General features: G+C 35.9%; 1 protein-coding gene across 2 annotated transcripts in view; it reads right to left on the bottom strand.

The window, feature by feature from the left end:
* LOC131432138 (reticulon-1-A) overlaps positions 1 to 17,928 on the bottom strand; it is a 61,937-nt gene that overhangs the window by 22,687 nt on the left and 21,322 nt on the right. The window contains exons 1-2 of one of the 2 annotated variants that reach the window (XM_058598242.1): positions 17,148 to 17,720; positions 16,590 to 16,625 (exon numbers count right to left, since the gene is read on the bottom strand). In XM_058598242.1, the coding sequence (XP_058454225.1) occupies positions 16,590 to 16,625; positions 17,148 to 17,214 (103 nt within the window). In that variant the 5' untranslated portion in view covers positions 17,215 to 17,720. Of the gene's footprint in view, positions 1 to 16,589; positions 16,626 to 17,147; positions 17,721 to 17,928 lie in introns of those variants that run through there. The other variant, XM_058598241.1, reaches the window with a different exon arrangement.

A 17,928-nucleotide genomic window follows, 5' to 3' on the forward strand; every position in this document is an offset into this window, starting at 1 on the left:
TTACTGTGAAAAAACAGTTTCTGTTAAGTCTGCATAGTTTTGGCTGCCTCATAAAATTGTAGGTCAGTGTGAGTAGTTTTCTTCATGTTTAGAAAAACAATGATATGAAATCCAAAACTTACAAAAACGTTATGCAAGATTTATCTTATTTCAAACAAAACTTATATAAATGTTGCGGAAATAGAACATTACATACGCAATGAAAATAAAACTCTATCAGAACAATTGTGTTTGGTTTTCATCTTGCTGAAAAAATGAGCAGATCTGACATCACTTATGAACGAAAAGAAAAATTCATAAAAGTTACTCTCATGATACTGTTTGTGCAACTTGTTTGTACAACTCCAACACATGGGCTTGCCAGAATAATACCTACAGTGCGTATCACAAATGTCGGGCCCGTTAAGATGAATCTTTATACTGTATTGTAATTCAACTAGTTTGTTTAAAATAAACACAAAACGTATAATATTTCTCTCTAAAATATTCACATGTTAAAATATTTCGTTATTTAGATAATATAAATCATTACGTTGCGTGAATCATTTTCTATTCAACTCACTGTTACCATCGATGCCATATTGGAAAAGATTGAAGAAAAATTCAGAGAATTTTCAGGTTCAATAAAACATTAGTTTGATCAAAACCGTCTGGAAATTTTAAAGTATGTTTGAATATACGTATTTTAAACACCATTCCGATGATTCTCTTTAAAAATAATAGATTGTCATTTTCACAGAAGTTGGTGTACAATCATCAAAACACGTTAATTCAAAGGCGCTTGAAAATTTCATGCGTACGAATACATGTTTCACCATAAAAAAAGCAGTTCGTTGTCGATTTTTCATTTACAAAAACACGAAAGATCAATTCTACTATATGTAGCATTATCATTTTTCATGTGCAGGTTATTTTACAAGATCCATGTTTGTGCTAAGAGCAGTTGTATTGAAAATCAAATGTGAAACTTATTTATTAGAACTTAGGTTTGTTATGTTTTTGTAAACGTCATTCCATTTCTTGTTTACATTAGGTAGTAGTTTTCACGAGTTTCACGATTGTTTTTTCGCTGATTTTATTACTGCCTCTGTGATGGGATCGACGCATGAGTTTTGCATCAGTTGCACAATCATTGTGAATAAATGTTCGTAATAACGGAAAAACCTAAAGATATGTTGCACAAAACAGAAAATTGCGCTTTTCCATAACGCAACAGTTACTAGAATAGTAATATAAACTTACTTGATAAATTGCACAATCAGTAGAAAAATACAGGACAGCAGCTTAACATTGCTACTTTTATAAAATAGAAATTGAAGCTACTAAACCAATTACTCCTCCTAATTTATCAGGAATGGATCGAAGAATAGCATATGCAAATAAAAAATATCACTAAGATTGAATATGAACAGGAGTTACTAAAGGATTAGCAGGGATAAAATTTTCTGAATCTATTAATAGATAATGAAATTTTCAAATGAAAGTTATTACAATTCAAATAAAAATAACAAATCCAAAGAAATCTTTATAAATTAAATAAGGATGGAATGGAATTTTATCAATATTTCTATTTAATTCTATTTAATTAAAAATTAATAAAAGGTAAAGTGAAACGGAAAATCGAGTTAATGTAGCATTGGCCACAGCAAATCCTCCTCAAATTCATTTAACCAAACCATTTCCAAGTTAAGGTACTGCGGATAATAAATTAGTAATTACAGTTGCTCCTCAAAAAGATATTTGTCCTCAAGGTAAAACATAACCTACACTCCAAAAAAATTTGAATTTTATAGGTGACCCAAACCCTCATACGATGTAATTCATAAAGACCTTATTTGTCAAATGACGGAAAATTTTATTTGTAATGACTTAATGTTAGATGAGCTTGAATTTTACTGGTTTCGACTGTAACTTGCGTTCTGCTAGCAGGTGCGACTGTATGAATTTAAATGCACCTTTTACCAACCAAGCAGATGCATGCTTCTGTGGCTCAGTCGATTAACAGACGTACTTGCGTTCCAATGATTCTCGGTTCAAGTCGCGTCGGTTGCTATCAGTATTCTTTGTTTTTTATTTCAATGAATTTCATGTCATGGAGTTTTAGACACAATATTAAATGTTCTACGACGTAAGTTTGCGTGAACTGCGACGCTCCATTTATGTGCATCTAATAAAATGTAAAATCACAGGGTTTTTTTAAGTATGTAAAAATCCTGCTGCTATAACTATAAATAAAATAATAGTTCCTACTATTCATGTAGGAATGTAGTGAAATGAATTATAATAAATTCCTTGTCCTACATGTATAAATAAGCATGCAAAAAAAAGATGCCCCATTTGCATCACAAATACGTAAAAATCAACTATTATTTACATCTCGATAGATATGATTTACTCTATTAAAGTCAGTTTCAATGTCTGCAATATATGTATTGCTAAAAATCATCCATTTAAAATTTGGATAATTAAACATAATCCTAATAAAGATCCAAAATTTCATCAAGCAGAAATATTAATAGGAGTAGGTAAGTCAATTAATGAATTATTCATAATTTTAATTCAAGGGTGTGTTTTACGAAAACGTTCAAACATAAATTAAATTAATTTATTGATTGTAAATGACGAAATTTTTTTTGTAGTTTTTACTGTAAGTAACAGCTCAAAGTTAAAAATAAATAATTAAATATATTTATTTTATTAAAAATATATATTTCATTATTTATATAATTTTTTTCTATAAATAGATTATCTAAAATTAACAAAGTTAATAAGCTCAATATAAAAAAAATAAAATTATTTTAAAAACATCGGAAATAATTCATTTGATGATAAAGAAGTTACAGTTTTCCTATAAAAATAAAAATAAAATATATGAAAATCAAATAGTTTTTAATAATAAACCAATATTTAAATATTTAATAAAATTAAAAAACGTTTGAATTATTAATATTAATCCTATGGCTAATGGATGTTTTCTAATATGTAAATAAATGATATTATTAAACATAAAAATATTAAAAGTATTGAAATTTCAAGAAATAGTTTAATTAAAATATTAATTTTGGGAGTTAGTGATGAGAAATATTTTCTTTTTCTTGAAGACTAATGTTTTTTTAAACTATTAAAAGTAATATTTAATTTAATTTATTTATTAATGACTATAATAGTTATATTGGAAGACTGTCCCAGAAAGTATGGACGCAACCAAACCCATGTATACTGAAGGCGTTCGAGCAAAAGAAGGAGGTTTAAGTTCGGGACGTGGCCAAAAAAGTGGGCACTTCGAAGTCAAATGTTCTTCGTGCTAAAGAACGTTTGAATCTTCGAACCTATAAGAAGCAGAAACAACCAAAACGTAGTCCGAAACAAGAAGCATCGATCAGGCCGAAGGTTCGAAAGCTGTACAATACGATTCTTGCTAGAAATTTGAACTGCATAATCATGCACGATGAAACCTACGTGAAACTCGATTACAAATCCTTGCCGGGACCACAATATTATACGGTGCGAGAAGGGCAAGTGTTAAACCAGTCCGAGACATCGATTGATGTCGAAAAATTTGGTAAGAAAGCTATGGTCTGGCAAGCAATTTGTAGCTGCGGTAAGATTTCGAAACCCTTCATCACCACTGCTTCAATGAATAGCGAAATATACATCAAAGAATGTTTACAAAAACGACTTCTGCCCATGATTCGAAGCCACAAGGATCCTGTTGTCTTCTGGCCAGATTTTGCTTCTTGCCACTACTCGAAATCAACGGTAGAATGGTATACTACCAAAAATGTCACTTTCGTCCCAAAAGACATGAATCCACCAAAATGCCCACAACTTCGACCAATTGAGGAATTTTGGGCATTAACGAAGACACATCTTTGGAAACATGTCTCGGCAGCCGAAACCATTCAACAGTTCGAAAAAGATTGGAAAAAAGTGTCAAAACTTGTCGCCGAGAAGTCTGTACGGATTTTAATGAGGAACGTTCGCAAGAAGGTGCGCCAGCTAGTCTACAATGGCTAAGTAGCAAATGTTGAGAATAATATTCTGTTGTTGTAGTCTAATGTTATTAGTATATCGAATAAAATTTGAACATCTAGCACATGTGAATTATTTACAGCGAAATCAATGTGCGTCCGTACTTTCTGGGACAGTCATTAGATGTATTAATTTAACTTCCAGACGAAAACATTTATTATGTACGTTATTGAGTTTAGAATTTAAGTATCAGTATTACTATTTTATTTAAATTAAATAAATTTTGAAAGATAGTTTTTTTAAGTTTTGGTGTACGTGAAGGAGTTTCAGGATTATCTATTTTAGTTTCAATAATTCGATCCCATGAAAATGATTATATTCAAAGTTTTTCAATTTTACAATGTTAAAGTTTATTTTGATATTAATATTTACAATATTTTAATTTTTTTATTAAAATATTTATTGATTAATTCAAAATGTTATTTTTTAAATTTATAGTGAATTTAATAATATTTTTTGTAATATTTCCTATTATTTTGGAGAAGATATAATTTTTTTTGTTTGGATTATAGAGGTTTTAACCTTAAGATCATTCGCCTCCTCGGACCAGAAAAACTTTCTGACCCTATGTGCGGGGTTGGGAATCGAACCCAGACGAGCTGCGTGAAAGGCATCGACTTACCGGCTGCTCAGCCATCCATGGAAGTTGACCATCAATGTCAATTTCCCTCTCTGAGCAGCCTAGATAGCCGTGTAGTGTCGGTAGCGGTTTCCCAACTGGCTAAGAATAACGCTACGGTCCACCTGTACCGGTGGTATAAGTCCACCAAACAGGTAAGCCGTGTGGCATCCGGCGGAATTATTTTTTACCAAGAATTGATCCACTGGTTTCCTGTTCCATGTCGTAAAAGGCCACAAAAATAGGAACTCCTAAGTCAAGGTGTATTTCCGTGCCGATGGCTGAATGGCTGCAGGAGGTTAAACAATGCAGTCGTGAACGGAATATCTTGGGATTTTCCCTTACTGTGTTAAGCGAAGCTCTGGCACAGTGGACGACTTCTTTCTTCGCAACTCGTGGGATTTAAATGATTAAAACATTTAAAAAAATCCTTACATGGTTCGCTATAGGCGATTATAAGCCAATATATTTGGTTTCTTGTAGTTGTTGTACGGTAAGTGCTGGAGGTGGAGTGTTCGTTACTTTAATTGATGATGGTTAGAGTAGCACAAATCAATCTCCAGCATAAACGTACAGCAACTATGAATCTATCCAGACTTCTGCAAGAAGGTAACGCTTCTTTAGCTTTGGTTCAAGAACCATATTTCCAAAAGGAAAACTTCTACGTTGGAAAATTGTTAAACCCAGTCTTTGTTGCCTTTAACAAGACCGGAATGACTAATCCACGTGAAATGCCTCGAGCATGCATACTTGCAAATAGTGCTCTCGATGTCTCTCTCATATCGGAGCTCACAACTCGGGATATTTGTGCTGTCACAGTTGGTATGACTACTGATGGCATAGACAGGAAATATGTCTATTGTTCGGCATATTTGCCGCATAACCAACCTTCGCCAAGCGATGACTTCAAAAAGGTTGTATCATACTGCTGCAAAAGTGATTTACCGCTTGTAATCGGCAGTGACATAAATGCTCACCATATCATTTGGGGCAGCACAGATATAAATTCGAGAGGCTCTGATATGATGGAATTTGTGAGCAGTACAAACCTGCACATAGTCAATGCAGGAAACCGTCCAACTTTTGCGAGATCTGGCAGAGAGGAGGTTTTGGACGTAACTCTCTGCTCTGATAGAATTGCGCATGAGTTGGTGAATTGGCTCGTCTCCGATGAGCTCGAACCTTCGTTGTCTGATCATAAGTACATATTCTTTGATCATTCAAACGTTAAATTTGATATTATCACATATCGTAATCCCAAATCTACAAACTGGGACCTCTATGAAGAGGGCTTGGCGACTAGATTTTACGGGTACCAACCAACAATTGAAACCCCAATTGATTTGGAAAATGTTGTCGACGAGACAAACTCACTCATAGTTGCAGCATATGAAGAGGCTTGTCCACTTCGGATTGTGCGAGCTACTAGAGGAACTCCTTGGTGGAATGCTGAACTTGCTAGACTAAGGAAACTATGCAGAAGAGCTTGGAACCACCGTCGCAGAAATGGGTCGGAGGCATTCGTGTTGGCTCGAAGGGCTTACAAAAATGCTCTTCGATCGTCTGAGCGAAGTGGTTGGAAAAGCCTCTGCACAAATGTCTCTAGTCTCAACGAGGCTAGCAGATTAAATAAGTTACTTTCGAAGTCTAAGGACTTTAATGTCAGTTTCTTAAGAACTTCAGATGGTGAACACTTGTCTGATGAAGGTGATGTACTTCACTATCTTTTTAACACTCACTTTCCAGGATGTATGGATCCATCACCGACAGCTCTTCCCGAGACTTTTTCAGGTAGTTACGATTCTTGGGCCCTTGCTCGAAGCGTTGTGACGATTGAATCGGTCAAATGGGCAGTTGAGAGTTTTGCTCCGTACAAGTCTCCTGGAAAGGATGGAGTTTTCCCAGTGTTACTGCAGAAAGGGTATGAACATTTCAAACATGTTTTGAAGAAAATACTTACTTTTAGTCTTGCGACAGGATATATTCCAAGAGCCTGGCAGGAAATAATTGTCAAATTTATTCCCAAAGGCGGTCGCGACACTTATGAGGAAGCGAAGAGTTTCAGGCCTATCAGTCTAAGCTCATTTCTTCTTAAAACAGTGGAACGCATAGTCGATCACTATATCAGAAATGTTAGTTTGGGCCTGCATCCGCTACATGGAATGCAACATGCTTACCAGCGTGGAAAGTCCACTACAACCCTGTTACATGATGTTGTGTACAACATTGAAAAAGCTTTCTCACAAAAGCAATCTTGCTTGGGAGTTTTCCTAGATATTGAAGGTGCCTTTGATAACGTGTCTTTCAATTCAATTCTGGAAGCAGCCCGTGGTCATGGCATACCTTCAAGTATCACAAATTGGATACACGCAATGCTTAGCAATCGACTTCTTTGTTCATCGCTTCGGCAAGCAGAGATTAGAAAGCTAAGTGTCTGTGGGTGTCCTCAAGGTGGTGTACTATCCCCACTTTTATGGAACCTAGTCGCTGGTGGTTTGTTAACGAAACTTATGTCGTTTTCGTTTTTAAACTGCACTACACCGGTGGAGTGCTACACCATGGCATGAATAAACGAACAAAAATGATGAAAACATAAACAGTAACCATTGACTACAATAAACGATTCCATTGCACAGAGCTACACCAAACTTTTGATGAGTGCTACACTAGTGGTATCGGTGCAGATAAAGTGTAGCACTGGTGTAGTGCAATTGGTAAAAACGAACGGTTTCAGTGCAGCTTTCGCTACACCTGTGTAGTGCAATTTAAAAACGAAAACGACATTAATAACCTTGGATTTCCGACTTATGGTTTTGCCGACGATTATCATATATTGATGACCGGTATAAGCATTAACACTCTCTTTGATTTAATGCAGCAAGCCCTGCGATCTGTTCAACAATGGTGTTGTCAGGTTGGATTGTCTGTAAATCCGAACAAAACATCAATGGTGCTTTTCATTCATCGTAGGATAATCACAGGAGCTCGTCCGTTGCAGTTCTTTGGTTCAGAGGTCACTGTGGTCGAACAAGTTAAATACGTCGGGGTTATTCTTGACTCAAAACTGAATTGGTCTGCTCACATTGACTTCAGGATTAAGAGAGCTTGTATGGCTTTCGGCCAATGTAGACGAGCTTTTGGAAAATCATGGGGACTCAAACCCAGATATATTCATTGGATCTACACAACTATTGTTAGACCAATTTTAGCATAAGGATGTCTTGTATGGTGGCAGAAAGGAGAAGTCGCGACAGTTCAGTCAAAGCTAAATCATCTCCAAAGGATGGTCCTAATGGCGATGACAGGAGCATTCACGACAACTCCTACTGCTGCTCTAGAGGCGCTACTGTGCATTAAACCACTACATGTGTTCCTAAAACAAGAAGCATTATCTTGTGCATATCGTCTTAAGGTTACAGGGCTTTGGAACAGTAACCCATTAGATTATGCTACCAGCCACACTCGCTTGTGGTCTCAAATGGTTACGTGGGATGAGTATTTACTCGCTCCTAGTGACCTAACTCTCACATGCAGTTTTCCTTTCAAAACATTCAATGTGAGCTATCCTCTTCGTGAGGAATGGTTGTCTGGTTGTCTGGAACGACAACTTGATGAACACATAGTTTGTTATACGGACGGTTCTCTGTTGAATGGTCGTGCTGGTGCTGGTGTCTACTGTCGTGAAATGAGGCTGGAGCAGTCTCATTCACTTGGTAGATACTGTACTGTGTTTCAAGCAGAAATCTACGCGATTCTGTGTGGAGTACAATCGGCACTTCAGCAGAGGATCTGTGGTAAGCGAATTTATTTTTGTTCCGACAGTCAGGCAGCCTTAAAAGCACTCAGTTCGAATGACTCACGGTCGAATCTAGTGATCGCATGTCGAACTCAAATTGAAGACCTCAGCATTTCAAATGCTGTTTACTTCTTATGGGTACCCGGCCATTCTGGTATTACTGGAAATGAATGGGCTGATGAGTTGGCTAGAGCTGGTGCAACGAATGATTTCGTTGGTCCTGAGCCAGCTTTACCACTTTCAACTAGTTGGATAAAGCACAAGATTCGTTCTTGGGCTGTATCCAAACATGCCAGCTACTGGCGCAGCTTGCAAACTTGCGCACAGACAAAAGCATTTCTACCAGATTTAAATCTGAAAATGTCAAAGTGTCTACTGCATTTCTCCAAGCATCATTGCAGTATTCTGGTCAGAGCTCTGACTGGACATTGCAAACTCAATTATCACATGGCTACTATTCAACGTGCTGAGTATTATTCGTGTGATTTGTGTGAATGCGATTATGGTACTTCATATCATCTGATATGTAACTGTCCCGCATTGACGCAGCTACGTATCCTGGTTTTTGGTTCTCCATACATGGTTGAGTCTGTGTATGCGGAGCTAAAATTGAAGGATATTCTCTCGTTTCTTACCCAATGTGGTAAGGAGCTATAGTCAGAAGGGTTCATCGTTCTTCCTGGAGTGAATGAATCCCTTCTGTATTTACCTTAAATAGGGTTTAGCAGATTGTTTGGCATCTTTTAGGGGGTGCCGAATTTATTTCTGCTCGTACATACTGCGAATCGTTCTGCATTCTTCCGGGAGTGCAGAATGGTGTCGCTTTTGTAAGATCTTCAAATCCTCTCGGGGGTTGGAGGTTTTATTAACAGCGGACTGTTCGGGACCTCGTAGAGGTTCAGAATTTACTTCTGCTTCCACTAAATGTGATCCTCAGCAGATTGTTCGGCATCCCTTAGGGGTGCAGAATTTACTTCTGCTTTTATGTGTTTTTGTGTCGTCAATTTTTCCCATCCTCCTAGTCCAACCCTTACCATTTCCTTTCAATCCTTCCCTCTTATATATCGGGAAAATGATGCTAAAAACAAATTGATGGCAAGGCACAAATCTCCAAATATCAAGGGGAACGTGCCATTTGAGCCAATTTGTTCTGATTCCTGATACCCATCACGCTATACCCGCTCCCCGGTATATATAATTTCTTATGGATTAATTTTATTGAGAATTTGGATTTGTGGTTTAATATCAATGGCTAGAGAAAAATTAATTCAAATTAAAAATTATATTATTTTTTTTTATGTTTATAATTTTATTACTATTATTATTGTTATTATTAACTTTTAGTTTTATAAGATTTTTTATGTTTCATTTGTTTTTTGAAAGGGGTCTACTTTATTTTTAATTTTAGATTGGGGATATCAGCCAGAACGTTTACAAGCAGGAATTTATTTATTATTTTAAACAAAATTGAACAAACCACGCTAGGTGGGATGCGCATCGATTTGGCAACATTTTGTATGACAGTTTGAAAGTTTTGATACTCATTGCCATATAATTTCTGAACCGGAAGTCGGATCTGGATGAAATTGCAAAGTATATTTTAAGACACTGAGAGGTTTAATTTGAATCATGATATGTGAAAATCGGTTTAACCGTTGCTGAGAAATCGAAGTGAGTTCCGTTTTTGGTAGTTTTCTTCACTATTACCGGTGCGTTTGGAAGCGGAAACCAGGCACTAGTAGTCCCAAAGTAGATTTACAAATCCACCAACTAGCAAGATCTGCCAACTAGATGAAATTACCAGTAAATTTTGTGAAAATTTGCACCTCGTATCGCCATCGCTTGTGAAACAATACTCACGAAATTGAAAAATTTGACTAATCACTAATCACTAATACCGCAACCGGAAGTCGGTTCTGGATCAACTTTTCGGAGACTTTTCAAAGAATCTCAAGACCTTTAATTTGCATCTTAGTTTGTGAAAATCGGTTAAGAAATTTCTGAGAAAATTGAATGCGCATTTTCTCATAGATTTGCACTTATTGCCTTGTAATTCCGGAACCTGAAGTTGGATCGGGGTAAAAATCAAAAGCGACCTATGGGACCGGTTCAGCAGTCTCTGAGAAAATCGAGTGACTCAGTTCGTCGAATGGTATATGACATTCGGCCCTCCGGTCCTTGGTTCAAAAGTCGTTTTTTTACAGTGATTGTATAGCCTTTCTATATGAGAAAGGCAAAAAGGTTGTTTTACAAAAACTTTTTCTTGCCCAAACTTATTGTTTTTCAATACCTTTTCATAGAAAAACTAAACTTAAAATCGTGATCGTCCACGGGACCATTGAAAATATATTGGTGAGGAGATTTGAAAGAATACTCTATCACTATTTGCACGATATTTCTAAATTTTATAAGACAATTTTTGGTTAGAAAAACTTCTTTTCCTTATAAGCTCCCATCTTGCTATGTATCTACATATGTGTGGCAGGGAACATGATTTTGGGACAAATTTCACTTTTTTTTGTAAATTCGATTAAACAATCAAATTTTGTCGGTATTTTCATTCGAAAATTTAACTGATTTTGGGAAAATCACTAGTGCAACACATTTTTGTAGGATTTGTCAGTCGAATGATTATGAAAAAAGTCTGGATCGTTTCCAAAAGTCAACATAGATTAATTTAGGAAAAACAAAGTGTTCAAAGTTGCTTTTTGTGACAATGTCTATGTCTAGAAAATTTCATTGAAACCTGAAAGGATGTTGCTAGCTCCGAATATGATTTGGAAAAAATCATGGAAATCGGCATATGAAAAACTTATGAATTGATCCATTTTGAAACTTTTGACCATTTTTTCTGGTGCTTTCGGAATAGATTTAGTCAAAACTGGACAAAATTTAATAGCATTCGATTGGATTATTTGGTATGGGAAAGATAAAAAAAATTTTTGTCCTTTATAACTTGAAGAGTTTTGCTTCAATTCCTCGTAGTTCCATTCAACATACTATACGACTGTATACTTAAATTGTTAATTATTTGCAATGCTCGGAAGTTATTATTATTCGATATGTACATTAGAACTTATTTTTCGATTTCTTGGGGTTTGAAATTGGTTATTGAAAAGACGTATTGGTGGATAGTGATTATTTTCAAAAGTTGTGTGTCATTTTGCCCTTGATGTTGCACAAAATTTCATTGAAAGCGTATGAAACAAAAATTTACAATGTGGTTTTAGATTTACACAATTATTTTTGCATATGTTTATTCATGATGGTTTCAAAGGAGTCTGCGGTAGAAAAAGGCTGAGATACATTAAGGGGATCTTTTCATGTAAATGAGATTTTTCTTCAATATAGTTGATATTCTCAATTAGAGACTACAACAGAGTAAATTTTATGTAAAAACATCGAGTTGTTCCTGAGATATGGTTGCTCAAAGTAGGACATTCTATTTTGGCAGCGATAAACGGTGTACATTGTAGAGCCTCAGGAGTTGATTCTGGAACAAACAAGAATTATGTTTTTGTTCGTTTTTGAATTCTCCATGGAAAGCATTTGTGGTTTATAAACATGATTTTTACAAAAAAAAACCACCAAATCACAGCACGCTTCCAAAAAACCACAGGTATTGAAAGCGCACCGAGATTAACATGGATAAGCAATCAGTAAGATTGTTTTTTTATCTGAGGCCCCTCCGGACACGAAATCCTAGATACTGTGTTAAAAGTCTCTAATAAAGAATATTAACTATATAAAAATTTTTGTCACTTAGCCCTTTTTATGCATACTTTTGCACTCAGAATTCCAAATACGAATCGATTTACAACAAATAAGCTTTTGAATTGCTGATTTAGAGTTAGAATAATTTCGGTTCACACGAAAGTTTTTTTTGCTTCCTATATTAATGCTTGTTGGTGTTTAATCGTACTCATTGACAATGCCATCAATACTAACAAAACAAACGAATTCATTGTGAAGTCGCAATAAATACACGTTTGATCTTAATAGTAGTTAAAATTTAAAAAAAATTCTTACAAGCATCAAGAAGAACAAATTCAGATAAAATTCGATTATGATGTGTAGATTGGGTTGAAATGCTATTGATTTTTATACGGATCCGAGTTCCGGTACCGAAATTACACTGTGAGGCGAGTGTTAGTCAGTGCAATGTTATGCCATAATTGAATGCAGCGATGAAAAAACCGCTTCTTAATCCTCCTAGTGTTGTGATAACGCAATATTATTTTAACATTTAACATTTAACATGTATTTGATTGAGCTAATTTTTGACGCAAATTTACGTAGATCCAATAATTTTCAAATTGGTCCGGGTAATCCAATAATACACTTGAAATCAAACGAGTCTAAGATTGTCGAAATCGGCTAAGAAATCTTCGAGAAAATTGAGTTTGTCGGTATCTGTATTGCTAATTTATTGCATTCAGTTCTTTGAGATCGATTTATTGGTCCTGAAAAGAACTAATTTGAAAACTTGACCCACCTGCTGATTATTGACGATAATATAAGCGCAAATATATTATAATAACGCACATGAATAAATGATTAAACGGCAATCATATTTTAACTTCAACTGCTTTTTAATTCACCTAGTGGTTGATTGAGCTAATTTTTTGAATAAATTTAGATACACTAAATAGTTTCTAAATTGATCCGCGTGATCCACCAAAATGTGCTTCAACACATACGTCAATTATTCGGTAATATTCCCGGAAGCGAACGTAATAATACTTTTGAGCTTAATTATTGATCTCTTTGCTGATTTCGTATGAGCCCTAGTATGTCGAGTTCAGTTCAAATATCTTGAAAAATGTGGTTTGACGGTTTCGTCACTTCTGCGATTATACCTCCGGAACCGGAGCTATTCGACATGAGCTTGATTAACTTGATTAGTGATTACCGAAAGAGTCATCCATTCCAGCTTCGAGCTTTCAAACTAGCCAATTTCCAATCGAGGTTTTCAAACTAGCCTAATATTACCGAAATCGTTATCAGAACGGATTAGCTCAAGTGGCACGTTCTCGTTAGAAGCAAAAACGTAAATAAAGTCTTATCAATACGAAAGTTGACACATATATAAGCAAAGTTGTCTATCTTGGTAACGCACGGACGGATTCAGACAATCTATGATTCCAAAAAAAATCAATTGTATAAAATAATATTGAAAATATATATTCTGACAATTCGGCATTGATAAAGATACTGTGTAATCAAAATAATTTTACTAGATAGTTGAAATAAGTATAATATCTACCACCCGATAAAAATAGCTTTTAGGCCTCTGAAATAAACATGATTAGCATTTTTTTGTGCTTTAAGTTTTACCAGTAAAATTAGTTGACTGCTTCGAGGTTAGCAGTTTTCATGTTCATGAGTAGTCAAGAGTAAATATGTGAGGAGATTTGAAAGAGTACTCTATCGCTATTTGTACGATATTTCCTGTTTTATAAGAAAATTTTTGGTTAAACTTTTTTAACCTTATAACTTTTTTTCCTTTAAGCTCCCATCTTGCAGTGTATGGCCGCGTGGCAGGGAACATGATTTTGAGACAAATTTCACTTTTTTTGGTAAATCGTTTAAATGATCAAATTTTTTCAGTATTTTCATTTCAAAATTTGACTGATTGTGGAAAATTACTAGTGCAACAAATTTTTGTAGTATTTGTCATTCGAATGGTTATTAAAAAAAGTTTGCCCCGTTTCCAAAAGTCAATCTAGATCAATTTAGGAAAGTATTCGAAGTTGCTTTTTGTAACAAATTTTGCATGTCCATAAAAGTTTCCTTGAAATCTGATATAGGCTTGCATGCGCTGAAAATTATCGGTAATGCACAGAAATTTGGTTGCAATCTGGGACGCTCTCAAGTCCATTTGAAAAACTGCCCGAGTAGTACGATTTTCCAAAAGTCTGTTCAGTTTTTTGGCGAGGTAAATAATATGGCACGTTACTTTGTTAATATGATGGAAACATACATAAGACTGAAGGTAGAAATTAATGGCAACAACTGAATCGAATACAAAACTTACGGGAGAACAAGCCTGTAAGGCCCACCTCGTATATTCGTGTATTCATTTAGCAGGAAACGCGGGCTTGGTTGTCAAAAGGTGGGATAACTATGCGCTCACAAGTTCCTATCTCATGGATTAGGGTCATTTGGCCGAATCAGTAATTTCATCGAATCCTGAAATCGTCCTAAAATCGTAATTGGAATTGATTTAAAATGAAGACAGATTAAAGATGATAGCGTTAATGCCCGTTTTGTTGACCTACACTTATACTTCTTGAATAAAGATTGATTCATGAACCTCAGAACGGAGTTCCCAAGAAAACTTGGTGACTATTACTAGTTACTAAGCATCAAAGCAATTGCATAGGTGTATCTACCAGGCAAATGTGGTATGAGGTATTTTCCGTTTATTAAGTGAAAAATTAAAAACTATCTAATGCGGCTACGCCACATCGTTTTGGTTCATGTGCTGTTCGACCACGCTACCGCTCGTTCGGACCTAACTAAAGCAAAGAAACCTAGCATTAAAATTAAATGCAAACTCGAGTATTGGTAAGATTGTAAAATGTTAATTATTCATACAAAACTGAAGAACATAATTTCAATACGCATCGATTGCATGCCATTAGCAAGGGATCGAGAAGCTTCCTGTAATATTTGAATCCAATTGATGCAAACATTGCATTGAGGCGGGGCTGGTCGATGGAACGGTGAGCTCGGAATGCGATTTGCTCTGTATACGAAATGGGTCATCGGAATTCGATTGAGTCCGGGACTAAAGTTATTTGCATGTATGAACAAAACGGAAACGCGGGTTTACTTTGGTCGTCGGAACATTTCTAGGAAAGGAAAAATATCTCCATGGCTACGAGATCTAAACTATAGTTGTTGAGGATCAACCTGTTTAGAGGAGAGTGCTGCAATCCATGTATGATGGTACACGCAGCATGAAGACCGCGTCATAAATGCCAAAAGCAGCTTGAAGAACAATTTTTGAAACGCGTTAGGCTGGACATGTTTTTAGAATGCCAAATAACTCAGTGCAATTGGTTCATCAATTTAATCCAGTAGACACAAAAAGAAGAGATACCTCAGCAAATAAAATAGAACAATCAAGTGGAGTGAGACTTGAAAATTATTCGTACCTTAAGTGTCTGACGATGAACGGTCATCGACCGAGTTTTTTTTTACTCTATAGAGTAAGAAACAGAAAATGAAAATCGCAATATTTGTTAAGGAGAAAATCAGTAAACATCAATCTTACAACATTTCTTTTGTGAATCCCTGGAAAACAGCGTAATAACGTGAAAATTTCAATGCTTTATTGAAATGGCCGCACAGTAAAAATGTGAAGTGAAGCGAGGGCCAGCTTAATTAGAAAGCAATTGAAAGAGCTGTCGATCCGCAACGTAAGTGTGTCTGTGCGGAAAAATGTTGCAACTAGCACACAACGAAAAAAATCAATGCCCTCGTCATTAAGAGATGATATAGGGTATACGAGCCAGTAGCGGCCAAGCACGCAAAAATCGGAATGAAGTTTTCGACACAAAAATTTGAACACATCATGGGTTCTTTATTGGACACGGATAAACCACTCTCATTGAACAATTGTTCAAATATTTTCCCACTAACTTGCACCATTTTAAAATTCCTAATAGTGTATGTCAGTTGTCACTATTCACCCGGATTATATTTAGGCAGCGACTACTAGATCAAACGTGTATAGGCTCAAAATTCGACAATTCAATCGTCTGGCACGCGAGACGATAATAGATCTAGGAACCATTGAAAAATTCTACATGTAAATTATTTCTGTCAGTTTTGATCAACTAAATATTATTATCATCATTATTAGTTTGTTGTACTTGGACGAAAAGTGTTTGTTGGTTCACTCACCCTATGCTTTAACTGTGAACTCAGTATCTATCACTCACTCGCCATATGTATTTTTCGTAGACAGAAACCGGCTCACGTGAAAATTGTCAACTAATCCAAAACTGTTGATTCATTTTTTTACGAAATTTCATACTGTAACGACTTTAACACTAGCACCTTCATATTACAAAGGTTAGATGCAGATGGATTTTTTTCGAATGTTAAGTAAAAACTCCCAAGCCTACTTACCTTTTGGGTGCAATTTTTCCGGTTTGAACCAAGCATCTGAAATCGACAAGAGGAAAAGAAAAGAAAAAACAAAACGAGAAGCAATTAATAAAAGTGTGGCTTTGCGAAAAAATTAGGTCTAACATTCAAGTGCTGGTAGAATACATTAAAAAAAATACACAAAGCATGTTGGAAAGTAGCCCGATCGCAGCTGACTCAGTTATCACTAATATTAGAGGCTATTCATAGCACAGACTGATAATAGAAACTTCAATTACTGGTTTCGAAGTCGAAATGAAATAATGAATACACACAGAAGGATGCAGAATTGTGTTGGTATGAGCGACAAGTATTTCCCTTTGCATCAATAATTTAGTAAAAGGGGGAAAAGAAGATTTTCCATGCATCGACGAATTGAAAGGATCTTCTCCACCCCTCCTGGTATCGACCGGAGCATAGTAGGCTGGTTTCATAATAGTTGCATTGCAGTATGCGATTTTTATCAGAATTCACACCTCAATCTGGATTGGAAAATCCCTTTCTTTTCCCAGTATGTGAAAAGCACGCAAAAGAACTTACAAGGATTCATCACACTGCATATGATAAGCGGACTGGATGATTTCCCGTTTCCTTCCAATCCGTTCATTGTGGTTTGCGTAGAAGTAGGAAAAAATCGTGTACTTCCGTATCCGATTTCTAGTGCTTAGATAGGCTTTTTTCCAGTTACACTACAACGTTCGTTTCTCACTTGTCACACTCTGATTCAGTTGAATTGCAATTCGTCAAGCACTTTGACTTCCAAGTTACAATTATTTTCTACGCCTTTACTTCCTGATGAGCGAAAATCAGCGCGTGCAATTATTCTGGCCGTTTGTGGACACTTCGTTGGAGAGTTCTGTGCGAATATCGATTTTTCCCTCGAAACGTCGCCACTTATCTCGCATTGGATTTTCTCACTCTCTTTCTCTTTGTTTTTCCTGCTCTCCGCAGCAACTCCTTTCTTCTACCCTACCGAACAAAAAAAATTAACTAAAGCAACTTCGTTTTCCAGCAATCCTTTGTGATTTGCTGATGCACCGTACCGCAAATCGAGACTGAGAATGAATATGACAATTAACTGAAAAGGTTAACGAGGATTTTTCCTATCTATACTCTAACCGAGTTTTCGTTTCTCTTGCTGTCTCTCTGCGAGTGTGAAGGATTATTTCGCTCTCCGCTGATTCATCAAACTGCCTGTCTGTCTGTAGGTGTTTGCGTGTAAAGGACACACATTTTGCGCTGTCCCCAAAGGTGCATCCTGTCTGCGCATGATCGTAACTGCTTGCTCAAAGAGAATGACGAAGGATGAAATCAGGAGAAT

The sequence above is a fragment of the Malaya genurostris genome, chromosome 2 (assembly GCF_030247185.1).
Source record: "Malaya genurostris strain Urasoe2022 chromosome 2, Malgen_1.1, whole genome shotgun sequence".
Lineage (NCBI taxonomy): Eukaryota > Metazoa > Arthropoda > Insecta > Diptera > Culicidae > Malaya > Malaya genurostris.